General features: G+C 42.8%; 1 protein-coding gene across 1 annotated transcript; it reads right to left on the bottom strand.

Annotated features, from left to right (window-relative positions):
- Window positions 1-177: 177 nt before the first annotated feature.
- LOC120394211 (olfactory receptor 52R1-like) lies at window positions 178-16,345 on the bottom strand. Its single transcript, XM_039518443.1, has 4 exons — window positions 16,111-16,345; window positions 949-1,181; window positions 301-750; window positions 178-210 (listed from the first exon to the last, which is right to left on the bottom strand). Exons 1-4 carry the CDS (start codon window positions 16,343-16,345, stop codon window positions 178-180), a joined length of 951 nt encoding a protein of 316 aa, XP_039374377.1.
- Window positions 16,346-19,391: the final 3,046 nt, after the last annotated feature.

Genomic DNA, 19,391 nt, shown 5'->3' on the forward strand with positions numbered 1-19,391 from the left:
GGGGCAAGACTGTAATTTCAGGCATTCAGCTAAGAGTAATTAGAAAGATCACAACCCAGTGTAGTGTACATAATCTGACTCCCCAGTTCATCACACTGACAGACCACAGTAAGGACAGGGAAGGGTTTAATCTTACTTTGACTGTCCAGTAAATGATTCAGGGAAGAGGCCTCAGCATCATGCACCAGCCAACTCTGCACGGAGCTCAATCTGAGAGCCAGAGCACAAGGAGAAAACATTTAGGTCTCCTTATGAAATAAAGAGCTGGAGCAGCCTGCCCCGGATCTGCTTGGTCCTCACCCCATAAATGATGGGGTGTATCATGGGGGGCACCAGCAGGTACACACTGGCAATGACAACGAGGAAGTGCCGGGGCACATTGTGACCAAACCAGTGTGTGAGAGAGGAGAAGAAATCTGGGATGTACAAAGCTGAGATGGCACAAATATGAGAGATGCGGGTTCCAAAAGTTTTGAGCCGGGCATCCTTTGTGGGCAGGCGGAAGATGGCTCGGAGGATCAGAGTATAAGACACAGCGATAAAAAATACATCCATTCCAATCACAGAGAGAAGATCAAATAGGCCATAGTAACTACTGATGCGGATGTCAGCACAGGCCAGGTTCACCACAGCCATATGCCCACAACAAAAGTGGGGGATGATATTGGTTCTGCAATATTGCCACCGCCTCGCCAGGAAAGGATAGGGTAATGTGTTTATGCCACTGTGCAGCACCACAGCCAGGCCTATCTTGGCCACAACAGAGTTTGTCAGGATGATGGAATGTCTCAGGGGATGGCAGATGGCCACGTAGCGATCAAAAGCCATGGCCACGAGGATTCCAGACTCCATCTCTGAGAAGCAGTGAATGAAATACATCTGGGTGAGGCAGGAACTGAAACTGATCTCCCTGGAATTGAACCAGAAGATGCTCAGCATTTTCGGTACGGTGGATGTGGACATGACCAAGTCGGTCACAGCCAGCATGCAGAGGAAATAGAACATGGGCCCGTGGAGGCTCGGATCCCTTTTAATGATGAACAGGATGGTGAAGTTCCCCAACACGGCTATGGCGTACATAGCACAGAAGGGAATGGAGATCCAGATATAGGCTGCCTCTAGGCCAGGAATGCCAAGTAGGATGAAGGTGGAGGGGTTGGTGAAGTCGGTTGTGTTCGAATCTGACATAGTGTAGAGGAGAACGTGTCCAACTCTGAGGCATAAGGGTGTCTTCTGCATTTAGCATATGCTCCCCTGACTTTCTGTGTGTTCCCAGGATCTCGGGTGATGGTCGCAGTAGAAATGCCTACATGGAGAGACAACATTAATATGAGACACTGCATGCAGTAGTGGAGGCTGTTCTCATGGGAGAAGCAGATTGATCGCTCTTCACATACTGAAAAATTACATTTTCGTTATTCAGAGAGAATAACTATGAGCAATGACCCTACTTAATCCAATTCCATAATTTTATTATGCTGCTTGCGTTAATAATTCCTACATTTTGTGGTGGGGGAACCCTAAGAGGCACCAGTAGGAAACACAAGTGTGGATACTGGTTATCAATCATTGTTCCTTAAAGCAATGAGAGCCAGGATAGGGAGTCCATACTGACGGGAGTTCCCCATTCAACCAGTTGCTTGAAATCAGAGAGGGGGGAAAAACAACCTTTTAGGAAGACATGTGCTGGGAGAAACATCCCAACTAGAACATACCTCAGGGAGAAGATCTGGGCCCCATTGATAGCAGCTCATGATAAACACTTGCTCATTCTCAGCAAAGGACAAAACAAAACAATGTTCAGATCCCTAAGATACAGGATGGAGAATAATATGTTTGCGATCTGTGTTCAGTTTTGGTCACCCAATCTCTATTAAAGGTATAGCATATGTAAAAGGGATTTCCAAGAAAGGCTTTGAGAATGGGGGAGACTGACATATGCAAACAGATAAAAGAGTCTGGGACTCTTTAGTTTGCACAAGAAACAAAGAAGAGAGCGTATGATATAGGAGAGAAAAATAGAAAATGAAACTAATTTACATTCAAATGGACAGTTCCCAACCAGTACTAACGATAGACACTTAGTGCTCCAAGAGGACTAATTCCCTAAAGATGAGGAAAATTGTTAGCAAAACTGATTGGGAAGAAAAATTTAGACAAAAAAATATGAATGAATATTGGTAATTCTTTGATAACATTTTATTAGATAGCAGAAATATTATGATTCCACAGTCAACAAAATGAATAACTTTGAGTAAAAATCCAGATCAGTGGAAAGTGAAGGCAGCAAGGGAGAGGGGGAAGCAATATATAACAAGGAGGAAAATGTGAAAATTGATCGCTAAGAACAGAAATTGGAAGTTAAAAAAATTCATAAGGGATGTTAAGATATCAGGGAAGCCTGCATGTTTGCAGGGCTATGAATCACAGCAAGGCGTTTATTAAGTATATTAAGAAGAAGAGAAATCCTGGAAAAGTTTTATGTCAATTCCTGTGTTAAATGTAAAGTATTAAAAAATAAAGGGAAAGGTTTTTCTTATAAAAGAATTTACTAGGTTATGAAACAATGGAAAAGCTGATATGAGATTAGTAAAAAAAGATGTCTAGATATGTAAGTAATGCCAGTCACCAACAGGGTTAATGCAAAACAGATCTTGTCAAGGAAACCTGATTTCATCCTTTTATGAGAGTATACATTGGTTAATCAAGGGAAAAATACTGATACAATGAACCATTATTTCTCAGAGGCATTTGATTTAGTAGGGGTAAATATTGAGTTGGTGAACTGGAGCAGGAGAAGGATTTGACCTCTTCACATGGGATTGGTGAAACAAACTGAATACAATTCTGGGGTCCAGATTGGAAAAAAGATGTACTTGGAGAGAGTGCAAAAGTGAGCCACAAAAATTATTTGAGGATAGGGAAAAGGCCGGATCATTAGACTTCAACTTATCAAAAAGATGATCAAGAGGAGACTTTCATAGGAAGAAAATCACCAGTAGTAATGGGCTCTGTAATCTACCAGACAAAGGCTGAGTGAAAATGAAGGGCTGGAAGTTAATAATAATAGGAGACATACCAATCTCCTCAAACTGGAAAGGACCTTGAGTCCAGCCCCCTGCCTTCACTAGCAGGACCAATTTTTGCCCCAGATCCCTAAGTGGTCTCCTCAAGGATTGAACTCACAATCCTGGGTTTAGCAGGCCAAAACTCAAACCACTGAGCTACCCCTCCCCCATTGAAGCCAGGCAAATTCCAGCTCAAAAAAGGATCCAAGAAAAAGTGGAAACAAGGTCAAAATACAAAAGAGTAATATAAACAATTAATACATGTATATAGAGGCAAAAAAAAGGTCAAAATACAAAGGAGTAATATAAACAAATAATACATGTATATAGGGGCATAATTAGAAAGGCCAAGGCACAAAATGACATCAAACTAGATAGAGACATAAAGGGTAACAAGAAAATATTCTACAAATACATTAGAAGCAAATGGAAGACCAAGGACAGGGTAGGTCCGTTACTAAATGAAGGGGGAAAAACAAAAATAATAAATGTGGAAATGGTAGAGATGCTTAATGACTTCTTTGTTTCAGTTTTCACCAGGAAAGTTGTTGGTGTTTAGATACCTAACATAAAGAATGACAGTGAAAATGGGATAGGTTCTAAGTCTAAAAAAAGGAAAGAACAAGTAAAAAGTTACTTGGACAAGTTAGGTGTCTTCAAGTCAGCAGGGCCTGAGGAAATAAGGGTAACCCAGGCAATTAAAGACCAGTCAGCTTCACTTCTGTACCAGGTAAGATAATGGAGCAAATAATTAAGGAATCAATTTGAAAATGTCTAGAAGATAATAAAGTGATAAGTGATAGTCAGCATGGATTCGTCAAAAACAAAACATGGCAAATTAAACTGATAACTTTCTTTTACAAGGTTAAAAGGCCTGTGGATGGAGAGAAGCAGTAGATGTGGTATAGCAAGACGTTAGTACAGCTTTCGATATAGTCTTGCATGATCTTCTCATTAAGAAACTAGAGAAATAAAACCTAGATATAGCTACTATACGGTGGATGCATAACTGGTTGGAAAATGATCCCAGAGAGTAGTTATCAATGGTTCACAGTGATGCTGGAAGGGCATAACAAGTTGCGTTCTGCAGGGATCAGTTCTGGGTCTGTTTTTTTTTCCGTGTCTTCATCAACAACTTAGATCATAGCATGGAGAGTACACTTATTAAGATTGCAGATGATATCAAGTTGGGAGGGGTTGCAAGTCTTTGGAGAATCGGAGAAACATGCAAAATGATCTGGAAAAACTGGAGGAAAGGATCATTAGGGGTCTTGAATACACAACCTATGAGGGAAGACTGAAAGAGCTATGTTTGTTTAGTCTGAATAAGAGAAGACTGAGGGGTGACATGATAACAGTTTTCAAATACCTAAAAGGTTGTTACAAGGAGGGCCAAAAACTGTTCTCCTTAACCTCTGAAGAGAAGACAAGAAGCAATAGACTTAACTGCAGTAAGGGTGGTTTAGGATGGATATTAGGATAAATGTTTCAAAAAAGGCAAATACTCTGTTAGGTTATATTATCTGAAGAATAGCATGCAAGTCATGCTAAACATTCCTCAAATCGGATGTGGATTTGGTCTCAATTGGAGACTAAGACAAAACAAATCCTGCATCTTGTCCTTCGCATTCCCTTTTAAATTTATGGCTCTATCATTCTATGATGTAAAATCCTAGTGTAGACCCGGCCTTAGTCACACACGCACGTCTTTTGGCTCAATACAGTGGTAACTGAGTGAAATTTAATGGGCCTGTGTTTTACAGGAGATCAGACCGGATGATCAAATAATCCCTTCTGATCTTAAACCCTGTGGATCTATTGATAAAAAAAGTAGACCAGGTGTTTCTATTTAATGCGTCTCATAACATGAACAAGGGAACATTTAGTTAAATTGAAAGTCTGAACATATAATATTGAGAAAAGGTAATTGCTGCCATAAGTCCTATTTTGCCTGTAGAACTCCTTGCTACTGTCGAAGAAAAACTCAGTTCTCGATTTTTGTTTGGGTGCAGCAAAATCAAATACTTTATTATTTCTCCAGTAATTACAATGGAGGGAGAGAGTGCCATAGGACACAGGGTCGCCCCAGTCCTGGACAGGTCTCTCAACTGGTAAACAATCACAGCAAGCCTTTATACCTTTGTTACAGACAATTTCTAGCAATAATACAGACAGTAAAAAGCAACAAATACATTTTGTTTATACATAGCAGAAAGGCTTATTTTATTTGTCTCACTCCTAAGAAAAAGCAAGCCTGCATTTTGGTTAGTGATTGCAAGGTCATAATAACTTTGTACACAGTTCTTGTCCTGTCGCCTCTTTGCTCCTACAAGTCTCATGTCATTAGGGTTACAGTATGGCCTGACTCTTGCTAACTGACATGCATTAAAATCCCCTTCAAATCCTTATTGAAGCTTTCCCTGCTTCCACACTACCAACATTATTGGAGCAAAGAGCATGGGAAGGTTGGGATTCACAAATGGATTGGGCAGTTTAGGTTGTGCTGGTAGCATCACCTGTAGTTAAGGCTGTCTGGCACCTTCCATTAGAAGACCTTATTTCCAGTTGCTTACAAATTTGCCAGATTTTAGCTTTTTTGGACTGAAATTTCGCATGCTGGTTCTCTGCTTCGATAAGAATTTTTGAAAGTTTCAGGCATAAGAGTTCAGCCGATTTCTCAGGAGAAAGTATGTGATATCCATGTTGAAAAATCCTCATTATTGTTCTAGGGAGGAGCCCTAGCACCTCCAAGCTCTCCAGCAGATAAAAGTCAGGGAACAGACCCTGTCCCTCTGCCGCATTAATAGATAGAATCATGAAATACAAGTGGAGGGAGTGACACTGTCTGTGCATTAACACACAGTTGGCTCCTGATATCTGCGCTCAGTTCTTGCTTCAAAGGGAGTTTTGCCTCACTGGGGCCTGAGCAAAGTACGGGCCGTGGTGTCAGAATTTGGCCTTGTATTGCACATCTATTAACATCTTTCATCCTGAAGGATTCACTGTGCCACTGAAATGCCAGTGATTCTTTAGCAAACTCATCACTTATGCCAAGAGCCCTGGGATGTTTCATGGTTGTGCAGGGAGGAAAGGACCAGAGACTTACTCTCTATCCCACCACACCCATGTTGCGCGGGGTTGGTCAAGCAGGTGAGCTCCTCAGCAAGAGATGGGTACCTGTGAATTCTGAGATGGAAGTGTCCTCCATAGGAATCCCCCTCAGGTATCCATGACCCACACCTCTCTCAAGCCAGCATCTGCAGCAGTATCCCACAATGAGAGACAACACGGGGATGTGCACCATTTATAATATAGTCCTGTGCTGTCACAGTGGGGTTCGCTCAGCCTCTAGAGAAGAAGGGAGGCTCTGAATGTAAACAGGCTGTAGAAAAGCCTGTCTCCACTTCTGTGCTAATTATCCAGCTTTAGCAGCAAACATTAATTAAGGAACCTTCCCAAAGGGAGATGAGAACTCCTGGGCTCTGTGCTGAGTCAGAGACGAATTAGCTGCTCTGTACGTTTGTGTGTACGTCTTTAAACATTATAGCTGATGAGTAAGAAAACTAGGGATAATGCCTAACTCTCTGGAGTATCTGATGTCCTGTAAATTCTCAGGATAGATGGGTAGATAGTAGACAGAGAGACCTGGAGAAAGTTGACTAAGAGGAGACACGAGGGCTTACAGCAAATATATGGGGCTGTCACTAAGGGATCAGAGATCAGTACTTGTCATCAGTAACTATCATCCTACTGTGCAGCACCTTTCATTGATGTATCTTCAATACACCTAGCACAGAAAATCACTATGAACCATCCCCATTTCAATGATTGGTTAACTGAGGCACGGGGAGACATGACCTTTCCAAGGTCACACAGACATGGACTGACAGAACCCAAGTGTCCTGACTTCCCTTCCATAACCACGGTCTCTCTGTCAGTAAGTGACCACATGAAAACGGGGAAAGGGACTCATGGTCTTTCAGGGCCTGTTCACTGGAGGGGGGGAAGGAATTCCCTGGGGTGCAACCAGGAACTGGGGACCACCAAGCCCTCTGACATACCAATCTGGGCCCCCTCACACTGTGAGGCTGTGACAAGCTGCAGTCCTCTCAGGTCTTGCACTTACACAGCTATACACAAACCGGGACACACCCAGCTGCAATTACATAAATGCTTTCACTAGCCAGCCATGAAACAACAATAGAGAGTCTTCAACTAATTCCCACTCAGCTCTCCAGCCTAGGACTGACTGGTGTTGGAACCAAGCTTTGAAACAAAGGATAGAATCATAGAATATCAGGGTTGGAAGGGACCTCAGGAAATGTCTAGTCCAACCCCCTGCTCAAAGCAGGACCAATTCTCAACTAAATCATCCCAGCCAGGGCTTTGTCAAGCCTGACCTTAAATACCTCTAAGGAAGAAGAGTCCACCACCTCCCTAGGTAACCCATTCCAGTTCTTCACCACCCTACTAGTGAAAAAGTTTTTCCTAATGTCCAACCTAAACCTCCCCCTCTGCAACTTGAGACCATTACTCCTTGTTCTGTCATCAGAGCAGTCCACTGAGAGCAGTCTAGATCCATCTTCTTTGGAACCCCCTTTCAGGTATTTGAAAGCAGTTATCATATCCCCTCTCATTCTTCTCTTTGGTACAGATGTGGGGACTTGTATGAGAAACTTTAAGCTTAACTACCAACTTAGATCTGGTTTTGCTGCCACCACACAAATTACACTGCTCTACAGCCAAAATGCTTCTGAAATAAATGTAGTCAAACTTTACTAATTCTGGGTCACTGAGAACGAAAATGATGCTTAAAATTGTTGATTGGCTCTAGTTTTCAAGTTATGCTATTGGGTCAGTATATACGACCCTTGACTTGGGAATAGCGGAGGATACGTGAGTTATAAAGGGAAGGAATCTCAATTTAAACCAGAAATGACTAAAATACATCTTTGACTGGATCTATGAATAAATCTATGACTGGGTTTGGACAGTACTTGCTTTTTAGGCAAAACAATGAATGATGCAATCTGAAGCTGGTATTGCGTCATACATGATATGAATTGCATCATGTTATTCCTAGAAGTCATGGATGATGCAATCATAACGAAGCTTACATCATTCTGCGGAACAAATTGCCCTATATCAGCTCTAGAAATCATACAGTGTCATGCTCTCTTATTTGTCAGTGTTTGATTTTGCAAAGGGACACATTTCTGTTTAGCCAAAGTGAGCAGAGATGCCTCGTACTTGTGTGAACAGTGCAGATCACTTCTGCTATGTTGTGGTGAAGTGACTTTTGCATCACAAAAGCGCAGTATAACCACTATGGTTAAGAAAGCCTATTACCTTTATTTTGGCTGCAAAATTGGAGATCAGGACAAGAGGTGGGCCCCACACATATGCTGCAACACTTGTGCAACAAATCTTCGCCAGTGGTTGAACAGGAAAAGGAAATCTATGACTTTTGCAGTGCCAATGATTTGGAGAGCGCCAACAGATCATACCAGCAATTGTTACTTCTACATGGTGCCTCCAGTTGGGAAAGGTGTGCCAAAGAAGAAAAAGTGGACTGTGCATTATCCAAACATTCCATCAGCTATACGCGCAGTACCCAACGGAGAAGGACTGCCAGTTCCTGATGCACCAGAGTCATTCTCACTTGAGTCAGACGAGGAAGAGGATGAGGATGAAACTTCTGGTCCAGAACCATCAATGTCACAGGATCCACATTTTCTCCCATCCTCCTCCTCTGAACCACACCTCATAACACAAGGTGAACTGAATGACCTTGTCAGGGATTTGGAACTACCCAAGAGTAAGGCAGAGCTGTTGGGCTCCAGACTACAGTAGTGGAATCTCCTGGCAGGTGATGTTAGGGTTTCCATGTTCCGTGACCGTCAAAAGGATCTTGTCCCATTCTTCTTCATGGAAGGTGATCTTGTAGCCTGCAACAACATCGATGGTGTGATGGCAGCCCTCAACATCGTTCACGATCCAGATGAGTGGAGACTGTTCATTGATTCATCGAAGACGAGTCTTAAAGCTGTTTTACTGCATAATGGCAATGTTTTGCCATCAATTCCAGTTGGTCATGCAGTCCATATGAAGGAAACCTATGACAACGTGAAACAACTTTTGAGGTGCATAAACTATGACCAACATCAGTGGCAGCTTTGTGGCGATTTGAAGGTTGTTGCTCTGTTGCTTGGTCTGCAGACTGGATACACAAAGTACTGCTGTTTTCTCTGCGAATGGGATAGTCGTGCAAGAGATTCCCACTACATCAAGAAAGATTGGCCACTCCGACAGTCATTGGAGCCTGGGAGGAAAAGTGTTCAGCATCCACTACTTGTTGAATCAAGGAAGATTTTGTTACCACCCTTACACATCAAGCTGGGTCTGATGAAGAACTTTGTCAAGGCCATTGACAAAATACAAGCAGCTTTCAAGTACCTCTGTGGAAAATTTCCAAGGTTAAGTGAAGCTAAGATAAAGGAAGGTGTCTTTGTTGGTCCTCAGATCCGTGAACTTCTTCGAGGTGATGCATTTGACCATGCACTGCGTGGCAAGGAAATGACAGCATGGAAAGCCTTCCAGTTAGTGACAATAAATTTTCTCAGAAACAACAAGGCAGACAACTACAGGTTGTTGGTGGAAAACCTCCTCAAGGCATACAAAAGCCTTGGTTGCAACATGTCACTAAAGATACATTTTTTGCACTCTCATCTAGATTTTTTTTCCACCGAACTGCGGAGCAGTGAGCGACGAGCACGATGAGCGATTTCACCAGGACATTGCAACAATGGAGAAACGCTATCAGGGCAAATGGAGCCCATCAATGCTCGCAGACTATTGCTGGACAGTGACAAGAGATGCTCCATTTAATGAATACAAGAGACAAGCCAAGAAGCGCCGAGTAGACACTGAATAGGACTAAACTATGTACATAATAGTTTTTTGCCTTTTGTTTCATAATAAATTTTATTTATATAACCCTTTTGCTGATTTTTAAAGTGTTACATAAACAGGAAGGTGAAATATTATCATGTAAAGTAACCATAAACACACGAAAAGACCTAGGTTTACAATTTATGATTAAAACTCTACTATCTACACAATATACATAGACATAAAATGTAAAAACTTAGATATCTTAGAAACAGTAGCCAATCAGTTGTTTTAATTGTCATATTTGAATTCAGCACATCAAAATACATAATAAATAGCACATTTTATCTCTGAAGCAGACAACTTCTCAAAAATTGTAGACTAGTGTTATTTAAGAGTTATTTGGGAAATTCTGTCTACCTCCCCCACCCCCCAGAATATCTCCCTCCCAAGTACTATAACCCTTCCCAGGGTAGCCTTTAGAGACCCTCCACCAGTTCCCTGGTGAACACCGATCCAAACCCCTTGGATCTTAAAACAAGGAAAAATCAATCAGGTTCTTAAAAAGAAGGCTTTTAATTAAAGAAAGTAATATAAAAATCATCTCTGTAAATTCAGGAGGGAAAATAACTTTACAGGGTAATCAGATTCAAAGAGGCCAGAGGAACTTCCTCTAGCCTTAGGGTCACAGTTACAGCAAACAGAGGTAAAATTCTCTCAGCAAAAGGAACATTTACAAGTTGAGAAAACAAAGATAAACCTAACACGCCTTGCCTAGCTGTTACTTATAAGTTTGAAATATGAGAGACTTGTTCAGAAAGATTTGGAGAGTATGGATTGATGTCCTGTCCCTCTTAGGGCTGGTCTACACTAGTGGGGTATTGATATAAGATACGCAACTTCAGCTACGTGAATAGCGTAGCAGAAGTCGAAGTAACTTAGATCGAATTACTTACCGTCCTCACGGCGCAGGATCGATGTCTGCGGCTCCCCATGTCGACTCCGCTACCACCGTTCGCATTGGTGGAGTTCCGGAGTCGACAGGAGCACGTTCGGGGATCGATATATCGCGATATATCGATCCCCGAGAAATCAATTGCTACCCGCCGATACGGCCGGTAGTGAAGACGTACCCTTAGTCACAAGAGTGAACAGCCCCCAAAACAAAGAGCACACAAACAAAAACCTTCCCCCTACCAAGGTTTGAAAGTATCTTGTCCCCTTGTTGGTCCTTTGGGTCAGGTGTCAGCCAGGTTACCTGAGCTTCTTAACCCATTGAGGTAAAAGGATTTTGGTGTCTCTGGCCAGGAGGGATTTTATAGGATTGTACACAGGAGGGCTGTTCCCTTCCCTTTATAGTTATGACACAGGGTGAAATGGATTTATTTTGTTTAGACCCCACTGGGAGTTGGGCATCTGAGTGTTAAAGACAGGAACACTTCTGTGAGCTGCTTTCAGGTAAACCTGCAGCTTTGGGGTGAGTAATTCAGACCCTGGGTCTGTGTTGGAGCAGACGGGCATGTCTGGCTCAGCAAGACAGGGTGCTGGGGTCCTGAGCTGGTAAGGAAGGCAGGGGCAGAGGTAGTCTTGGCACATCGGGTGGCATCTCCCAAGGGGGGTTCTGTGACCCAACCTGTCACAAAGGGAAATATTAATTTTTAGAGTCCTTCTGGGCTTCCACCTTCTGCACTCGAAGTGCCAGAGTTGGGAATCAGCCTTGACAGCAGTAATGCAAGAAACGGACAAACCCGTATCCTGTAAGGCATTAGACTCAGCTAATTAGCATACAGCTTGAAGCCTACAAACTTTAAACTGATAAACTTTGCACAGATACACAGAAAACCTTAACTATCTGGGGAGCTGAAAATAGAGTTTAAGGTGAAGTTCGGAACATGGGTACATGATTCAACCACAGAAGTGTCCTGGAAATGAACTGACATACATAACAGGTATACGAGATACATCCTAGGCTAGCCTGCCTGCTTGCTGATATATCTTTTCTTATACGTTTCTTATGGGTTTGATTCTTTGTTTCATTATAATAGGTTTATAGGTCTATATGATAGTATATTTTGGCTGTAACACAAGGGACCTGCAGTGTGGTGAGCTAAGGCAAAGTTAGGGTACATATGTTTCGGACCTTTCACCAAGATAGATGATGATGAGCTAAAGCATAAGGTCCATATTATGGCTGTGACCTTTAAAATAGAGGATGCTTTGAAGTAGGTTGGCAGTAGGATGGGCTTTCTTAAATCCATACCCTTTTAAACTTAACAGGTACACTACAACTTGGCACTTGGAAAGAACTGAAAGAACCGCTTAAGACAAAATGAACAAATGTAATACCAAACCACAAAAGGGCCATGATAACAAACTGACATCTGCGATAATAAGTTAAAATCATTAATATACTAACCTTTAGGAAAAAGAAACCCCAACATTAGTAAGATGAAGAAATACAAACACGGAAAAGGGAAAAAATCCCCTCCTGAATATGCATCAAACAGAATCACATCAGCGTAACATATTGTAAAAGTGGCGTTACAGCCTAGAGCCGGTAGGAGAAGGAGATGTCATCCGTAGGAGGTGTCAGAACGATAGCCACTGGCGATGATGGGGAACGTGATGGTAATGAGGAAGATGATGGCCAACATTTCAGGTTGTTTTACAGGAGAAGGTGTGAGTATATGGATGTGCAGATGTACATTCAGTAGTATCTCTATCTACCTTACTGAGCTGGGGTATTTGTGACTGTGCTAAATGTATTAATAAAATATATTTGTAAAAAATACAGAATTCCTATAGTTTGAGTGTTGCAACTGCGCACATCAGGGTTCTAGACCATATAATACTTTGAATAATACCGGGCCTGATCTTGGGGCAAGAATCTGTCAACCCTCAAAGTGATATTTGGGGATTCTTAAATAACCAATATTATTAATATATAATCCAGAGATCAGGCAACAAGATGTATCTACCCCTTGCTGTAAGCAACTTGTCCCCACTCCCCTCCCAGAGCTGAGATACAACCCAACGAGTATTGATGGGTTCACTATCTCCACAAAGTAACTAACAAAGTAAAAATATACATTAAAATTTTAAACCTAACCAGTGTCCCTTAAGTGATTTGACACAGGATGTCAGAACAATTTAGTATTAGAGCTGAGTGAGTGTAATATTTATTTTATTTTATTTTATTAACACAGGAATTAGACACTTTGCTCCTGTCAGCTAATTACTAAGTTATCTGCCAAAAAACTAGAGTTTTCAAGGGTCTAATTAGCCTCTGGAATCACTGTTAGAGTTGCCACCCCAACCAAAATCTGAAATGGCTCCCTTGTAGCTGGGATGGGAGGAGGGAGGTGGAAATGATCCCGTGAGTGATGGGGGATGGGTATAGAGGAGCAAGTGACAAGCATGGGGCTTTCAGGCGAAGAGGCAGAACCTTGGGAGAAGAGATCATGGAATCATAGAATCTCAGTTTTGGAGGGGACCTCAGGAGGTATCTAGTCCAACCACCTGCTCAAAGCAGGATCATTCCCCAACTGATGGGGCAAGGGGTGGAGTTTCAGGGGTCCAGTTACCAGCAATTAGGAAGGAGGCAACCCAGTGAATTGTACATGGACTGATTCCCCAGTTTCTCATGCTGACACAGCACAGTAATATCAGGAAAGAGTTTAATGTTTCTCTGACTATCCAGGAAGAGGGCCCAGCACCATGTCCCTGGTGAGCTCTGCACAGAGCTCGGTCTGAAAGCCAGGCGAAAACTTTAGGGCCCTTTATGAGTAAAGAGCCAGAGCAGCCTGCCCTGGATCTGTTTGGTCCTCACTTTGTAGATGATGGGGTTTAGCATGGGGGGCACCAGGAGGTACACATTGCCCATAAGAACATAGAAATACAGGGGCACATTGTGGCCAAATCGGTGCGTGAGAAAGGAGAAGAGAGGTGGGATGTAAGAGGCTAAAGTGACACAGAGGTGGGAGCTGCAGGTCCCAAAAGTCTTGAGCCGGGCGTCCTTTGTGGGGAGGCTGAAGATGGCCCTGAGGATCTGGATATAGGACACACTGATAGAAAAAACATCCAGACCCATCACCAAGAATGTCACAGAGAGTCCCTAGTAACTACTGAAGCAAACGTCAGCACAGGCCAGTTTCACCATGGCCATGCGCTCGCAGTACGAGTGGGTGATGATGTTGATTCTGCAATGTAAGGGCACTTTGCATGTTGGCTAACCCTCACTGAAGCTGCTTCCCAACCCAGGGTTGAAGACCACTATCATGTCCCCCATTAATCTCCTCTTTTCCAGATAAACATACTCGTTCCTTCAGCTCATACAGTGGAAAAAGTCCACTATATATACAGTGATTTATATATCCGTTTAATATGTTATAGGTCATCGAGGCAGAAAAGGAAACAACACCAGCTGGACTGATATAAAATTCTGTAAGAATTAGAGGAAATAGCAAATCTTGCAGGATTGTCTCTTTGCAATTGTTTGGGTAGAAGTCCTAGGAAACAAAGGCAAAGAACTGATGATGCGACGGAATGGACTATAAATGGTTGCCTACGATTTCCACAAACTTTCCTGCAGTGAACTACAGGGGGAGATGAGATATTTTGTCCCCAAAGTAATACCCTGGCAGCCCCATATTTACCATGGTGATATGATTATGATGTAATTTTTACAATGTATTTAAAATATGTCATGTAAGATGTCAATGGAAAATTATGATTTGCTGACTATGATTGCCCTAATTGTATGCATATATCATTTTTGTTCGTAAAGTTCTGAAAGGATGCAAGGGCATGTGACCAGCTCCTGTGACTCTGGACTCCATCTTGTGACACAGTGTCATAAATAAACAATTCAGGGTTAAGGTCTCTTTTCCCTGGAAAGGGTTAACAAGCTCAGTAACCTGAGAAACACCTGACCAGAGGACCAATCAAGGGATAGGATAATTTCAAATCTCTGTGGAGGGAAGCCTTTGTCTGTGTTCCTTGTTGGCTCTGTGTTCTCCTTTTGGATCTACGAGAGACCAGACATGTCTCCAAGTTCTCCTGGAGTAGTTCCTACTATCCAATAGTGAGTATTAGTTAAAAAGGCGGATTAGTCTTTTGAGTTGTTTTCTATATCTGCAATTGTGTGTTTGCTATAGAATTTCTTTAATTCTGTACTGCTATTGCTTTGACTGAGAAAGAAAGGAGGGGGGATTCTCTCCAGAGATTGATAAGTTTAGACCCTGTGTATTGTTTCATCTGGGCATTACAGAGACAGTTACTTTCTTTTAATTCTTTAATAAATCTTTTCTGATAAGGATTTGGTTGATCTTTCCTTGGGTGGATTCTCAGGGAAAGGGGAGGAGGGAGGCATCCCTCTGTAGTTGGATCGCGGTATCTCTCCTAGGAAAAGGGAGGGGGGAGGAAGCAGGGGGAATGGTTAATTTCTCCTAGGTGTAAGAACTCCATGGATTTGGGTCTCTTGGGATCCCCAAGAATTTTGGGGAAGGACTGTGTCTCAATACACGTACATTATTGGGTGGTGGCAGCTTTTATCAGATCTAAACTAGGATTTTAGTTTAGGGGAGCCAATGCAGGTCCCCATTTTGGAACCCAACAGCTCTAAGTGGGGGTGAGACCTATGACACACAGTAAGGGGGGTGCGGGGTTGGAGAAGGGTAGAGGGTTCCAGGGGGGCAGTCAAGGGACAGGGAGCAGGAGGGTTGGATGGGATGGAGGTTTGGGGGCAGTCAGGGGCAGGGAGAAGGGGGTTAGATGGGTCAGGGATTCGGGGGCAGTCAGGGGACAGGCAGCGGTTGGTCAGTCATGGGAGTCCCAAGCTTTGTCAGGAGACAGGTAGGAGGTGGGATCCTAGGGGGGAAGTTTGTGGGGGGTCTCAGGAGGGGGCAGTTGGGGACAAGGAGCAGCGGCGCTTAGATAGGGGCTGGGGTCCCAAGGGGCAGTTGGGGGCAGGGGTCCCGGGAGGGGGTGATCGGGGGACAGGGAGCGGGGGGGGTTGGATGGGTTGGGGTTTTGAGCCGGGCATCCTTTGTGGGGAGGCGGAAGATGGCCCAGAGGATCAGAGTATAGGACACGGCGATAAAAAACACATCCACTCCGATCACAGATAAAAGATAAAAAAGTCCATAGTAACTATTGATGCGGATGTCAGCGCAGGCCAGTTTCACCACGGCTACATGCCCACAATAGAAGTGGGGGATGATGTTGGTTCTGCAATATGGGTACCGCCTCACCAGAAAGGGATAGGGTAATGTGAGTTTGCCACTACGCAGCACCACGGCCAGGCCTATTTTGGCAACAGCAGAGTTTGTCAGGGTAGTGGAATATCTCAGAGGATGGCAGATGGCCACGTAGCGATCAAAAGCCATGGCGGCAAGCATTCCAGACTCCATTGTTGAGAATGAATGAACGAAGTACATCTGGGTGAGGCAGGCACTGAAACTGATCTCCCTGGAATTGAACCAGAAGATGCTCAGCATTTTGGGTACGGTGGATGTGGACATGACCAAGTCGGTGACAGCCAGCATGCAGAGGAAATAGAACATGGGCCCCTGGAGGCTCAGATCCCTTTTAACGATGAACAGGATGGTGAAGTTACCCAACACGGCTATGGTGTACATAGCACAGATGGGAATGGAGATCCAGATATGGGCTGACTCTAGGCCAGGAATGCCAATTAGGATGAAGGCGGAGGGGTTGGTGAAGTCGGTTGTGTTGGAATTTGACATGGAGTATGGGAGAAAGTATCCAACTCTAAGGCATAAGGGTGTCTCCTGCATGTACTTGGTATTCCCCTGACTTTCTGTGTGCTCCTAGTATCTTGGGTGATGGTTGCAGTAGAAATGCCTGAATTGAGAGACAACGTTAATATGAGACACTGAATGTAGTAGTGGAGGCTGCTGTCATGGGAGAAGCAGATTGATCGCTCTATGCACACTGAAAAATGACATTTTCATTATTCAGAGAAAATAACTGTGAACAATGACCCTACTAAATCCTATTCCATATTTGTATTGTGCGCCCTGAATTAATAATTCCTACACTTTGTGGTGGGGGAACCTTAAGAGGCACCATCGGAAAACACAAGTGTGGATACTGGTTATCCATCATTGTTCCTTAAAGCAATGAGAGCCACGCAAGGGAGTCCATGCTGTAGGGAGTTCTCCATTCATCCACTTGCTCGAAATCTCAGTGATAAAAAAAAACCAACCTTATGTTAAGGGTATAGCATATATAAAAGGGATTTCCAAGACAGGCTTTGAGAATGGGGGAGGCTGCCATAAGCAAATAGATAGAAAAGTCTGGGACTTTTTAGGTTACACAACAGACAAAGTAGAGAGCATATGATATAGGAAAGGAAAATAAAAATTTAAACTGATATACATTCAAATGGACAGTTCCCAACCAATACTATCTATAGAGAGTGCTCCAAGAGGACTAATTCCTCAAAGCTGAGGGAAACTGTCAACAAAACTGATTGGAAAGAAAAAATTACACAGAAAAATATGAATGAAAATTGGTGAATCTTTGATAACAGCTTATTAGATAATGGAAAATTCATTATTCCACAGTCAGCAAAGTGACAACTTTGGGAAAAAACCCACTTCAGTGGGAAAGTGAAGGCAGCAATTGGGGGAAGAGAGGAGAAACAATATGCAACAAAGTGGAGAAAGGGAAAATAGATAGCTAAGAATAGAGTTCAGAAGTTTTGAAAATTGATAAGGGACATTAAGACATCTGGGTAAAGTCCATGTTTGGCAGGGCCATGGATCAGAAAAGGAGGTTATTAAGTATGTCAACAAAAAGAGAAATCCTAGAAAAGTTTTATGTCAATTCCTGTGTTGTAAAGAATTAAAAAATAAAGGGAAAGGGTTTTTTTGTTTTAAAAGAATTCACAAGGTTAAGAAACAATGGGAAAGCTGGTATGGGATTAGTTTAAAAAATAATCTAGAATTGTAAGTATTGCCAGTCACCAACAGGGTTTAGTTTAAACGGATCTTGTCAAATAAACCTGATTTCATCCTATTATGAGAATACACATTGGTAGATCAAGGATACACATTTGGTGGATCAACGGAACAACATGGATGTAACAAACCTTTGATTTAGTAGGGGAAATATTGACTTAAAATATTAATACTCTACAGTATCAGTAGCAAACATATAAAATGGACTGAAAGCTGGCTAACTGATGGATCTCAGAAAGCAGTTGTCAATAGGCCTTCATCAGTAAATGCAGCTGTTTGTAGTAGGGTTCTATAGGGATCAGTTCTAGGCCGGATGCTATTCAAAATTTTCAGCAGTGATCTGGAAGCAAATCGAAAATCACTGCAGATAAAATGTGCAGATGACCCAAGGACTGGCAGAGTGGTTGCAATGAGGCGGCCAGGGCAGGCACACAGATTGATCTGAAGTGTTTGGAGGGCTGGGCCCATACAAAGGAAATAATCTGTAAGGAAATAGAAAATCACTACAGATAAAATTGGCAGATGACCCAAAGATTGGATCATTTGGAAAGTGGGTCCCATGTAAACAAAATCTTTTAATACAGGCAAATGTAAAATGATCCTCCCAGAACAGGCAACGCAGGCCCGACCCACAGGCTAGGGCACTGTATAATGGAACCCAAGGAACTGAAAAGAATTTAGGGGACATTGTGGACAATCAGCTCTTCGTGAGCTCCCAGTGTGACACTGTAGCATAAAGGTATGATGTGGTCCTCGGTGTGGTGAGTTGGAGCAGGGGAAGGATTTTTCTTCTGCACATGGGATTGGTGAAACAAACTGCATCCAGTTCTGGGGTCTACATCTGAAAAAAAGATGTTGAAAACTTGGAGAGGGTGCAGAAAAGAGCCACAAAAATGATTGGTGGATAGAGAAAAAGCCGGATTGTTCGACTGGAAGGTGTGTATCTCTTTAACTTATCAAAAAGATGATCAAGCGGAGACTTTCATGGGGAGAAAATCATGGGTAATAACGGGATCTGTAATCTACCAGAGATAGGCAAGACCAGAGTGCTGGAAGTTGAAGCCAGGCAAATTCCAGCTAGAAATTAGGGCCAAATATTTAGCACTGAGGGCGATTAACCATTTGGACACACTGAGAAGGGAAGTGTTGGATTTCCAATTCTCCATGTTGGCAGATCCAGACTGGATGATTTTCTGGAAGATCTGATTGAAGGGTTCTTTACACTTAAAATGCTACAGCTGTGCTGCCATAGAGCTTCAATATAGACACTACTTACACAGATGGAAGGGTTCTCCCCTCAGCACAGGTAATCCCCGAGAGGTGGTAGTTAGGTCGATGGAAGAATTCATCTCATGCTGTCTACACCAGGCCACTGATTATCCAACACATACTTGGAATGTATTGGAGAGAATTTTTTGTTCCAGAAGCTGGAGAAACCTACTTGGAG

Source organism: Mauremys reevesii, unplaced genomic scaffold, assembly GCF_016161935.1.
Source record: "Mauremys reevesii isolate NIE-2019 unplaced genomic scaffold, ASM1616193v1 Contig42, whole genome shotgun sequence".
Lineage (NCBI taxonomy): Eukaryota > Metazoa > Chordata > Testudines > Geoemydidae > Mauremys > Mauremys reevesii.

What these genes read in the sequence shown, in the direction of transcription:
- LOC120394211 (XM_039518443.1), bottom strand. Translation starts at nt 16,345, where the DNA reads ATGGCTTTTGATCGCTACGTGGCCATCTGCCATCCTCTGAGATATTCC. An exon ending in CGCTGACATCCGCATCAATA is followed by an intron (nt 1,182 to 16,110) that starts GTTACTATGGAC and finishes ACACTATGTCAG; the next exon opens with ATTCGAACACAACCGACTTC. An exon ending in TACACCCCATCATTTATGGG is followed by an intron (nt 211 to 300) that starts GTGAGGACCAAG and finishes TCTGGCTCTCAG; the next exon opens with ATTGAGCTCCGTGCAGAGTT.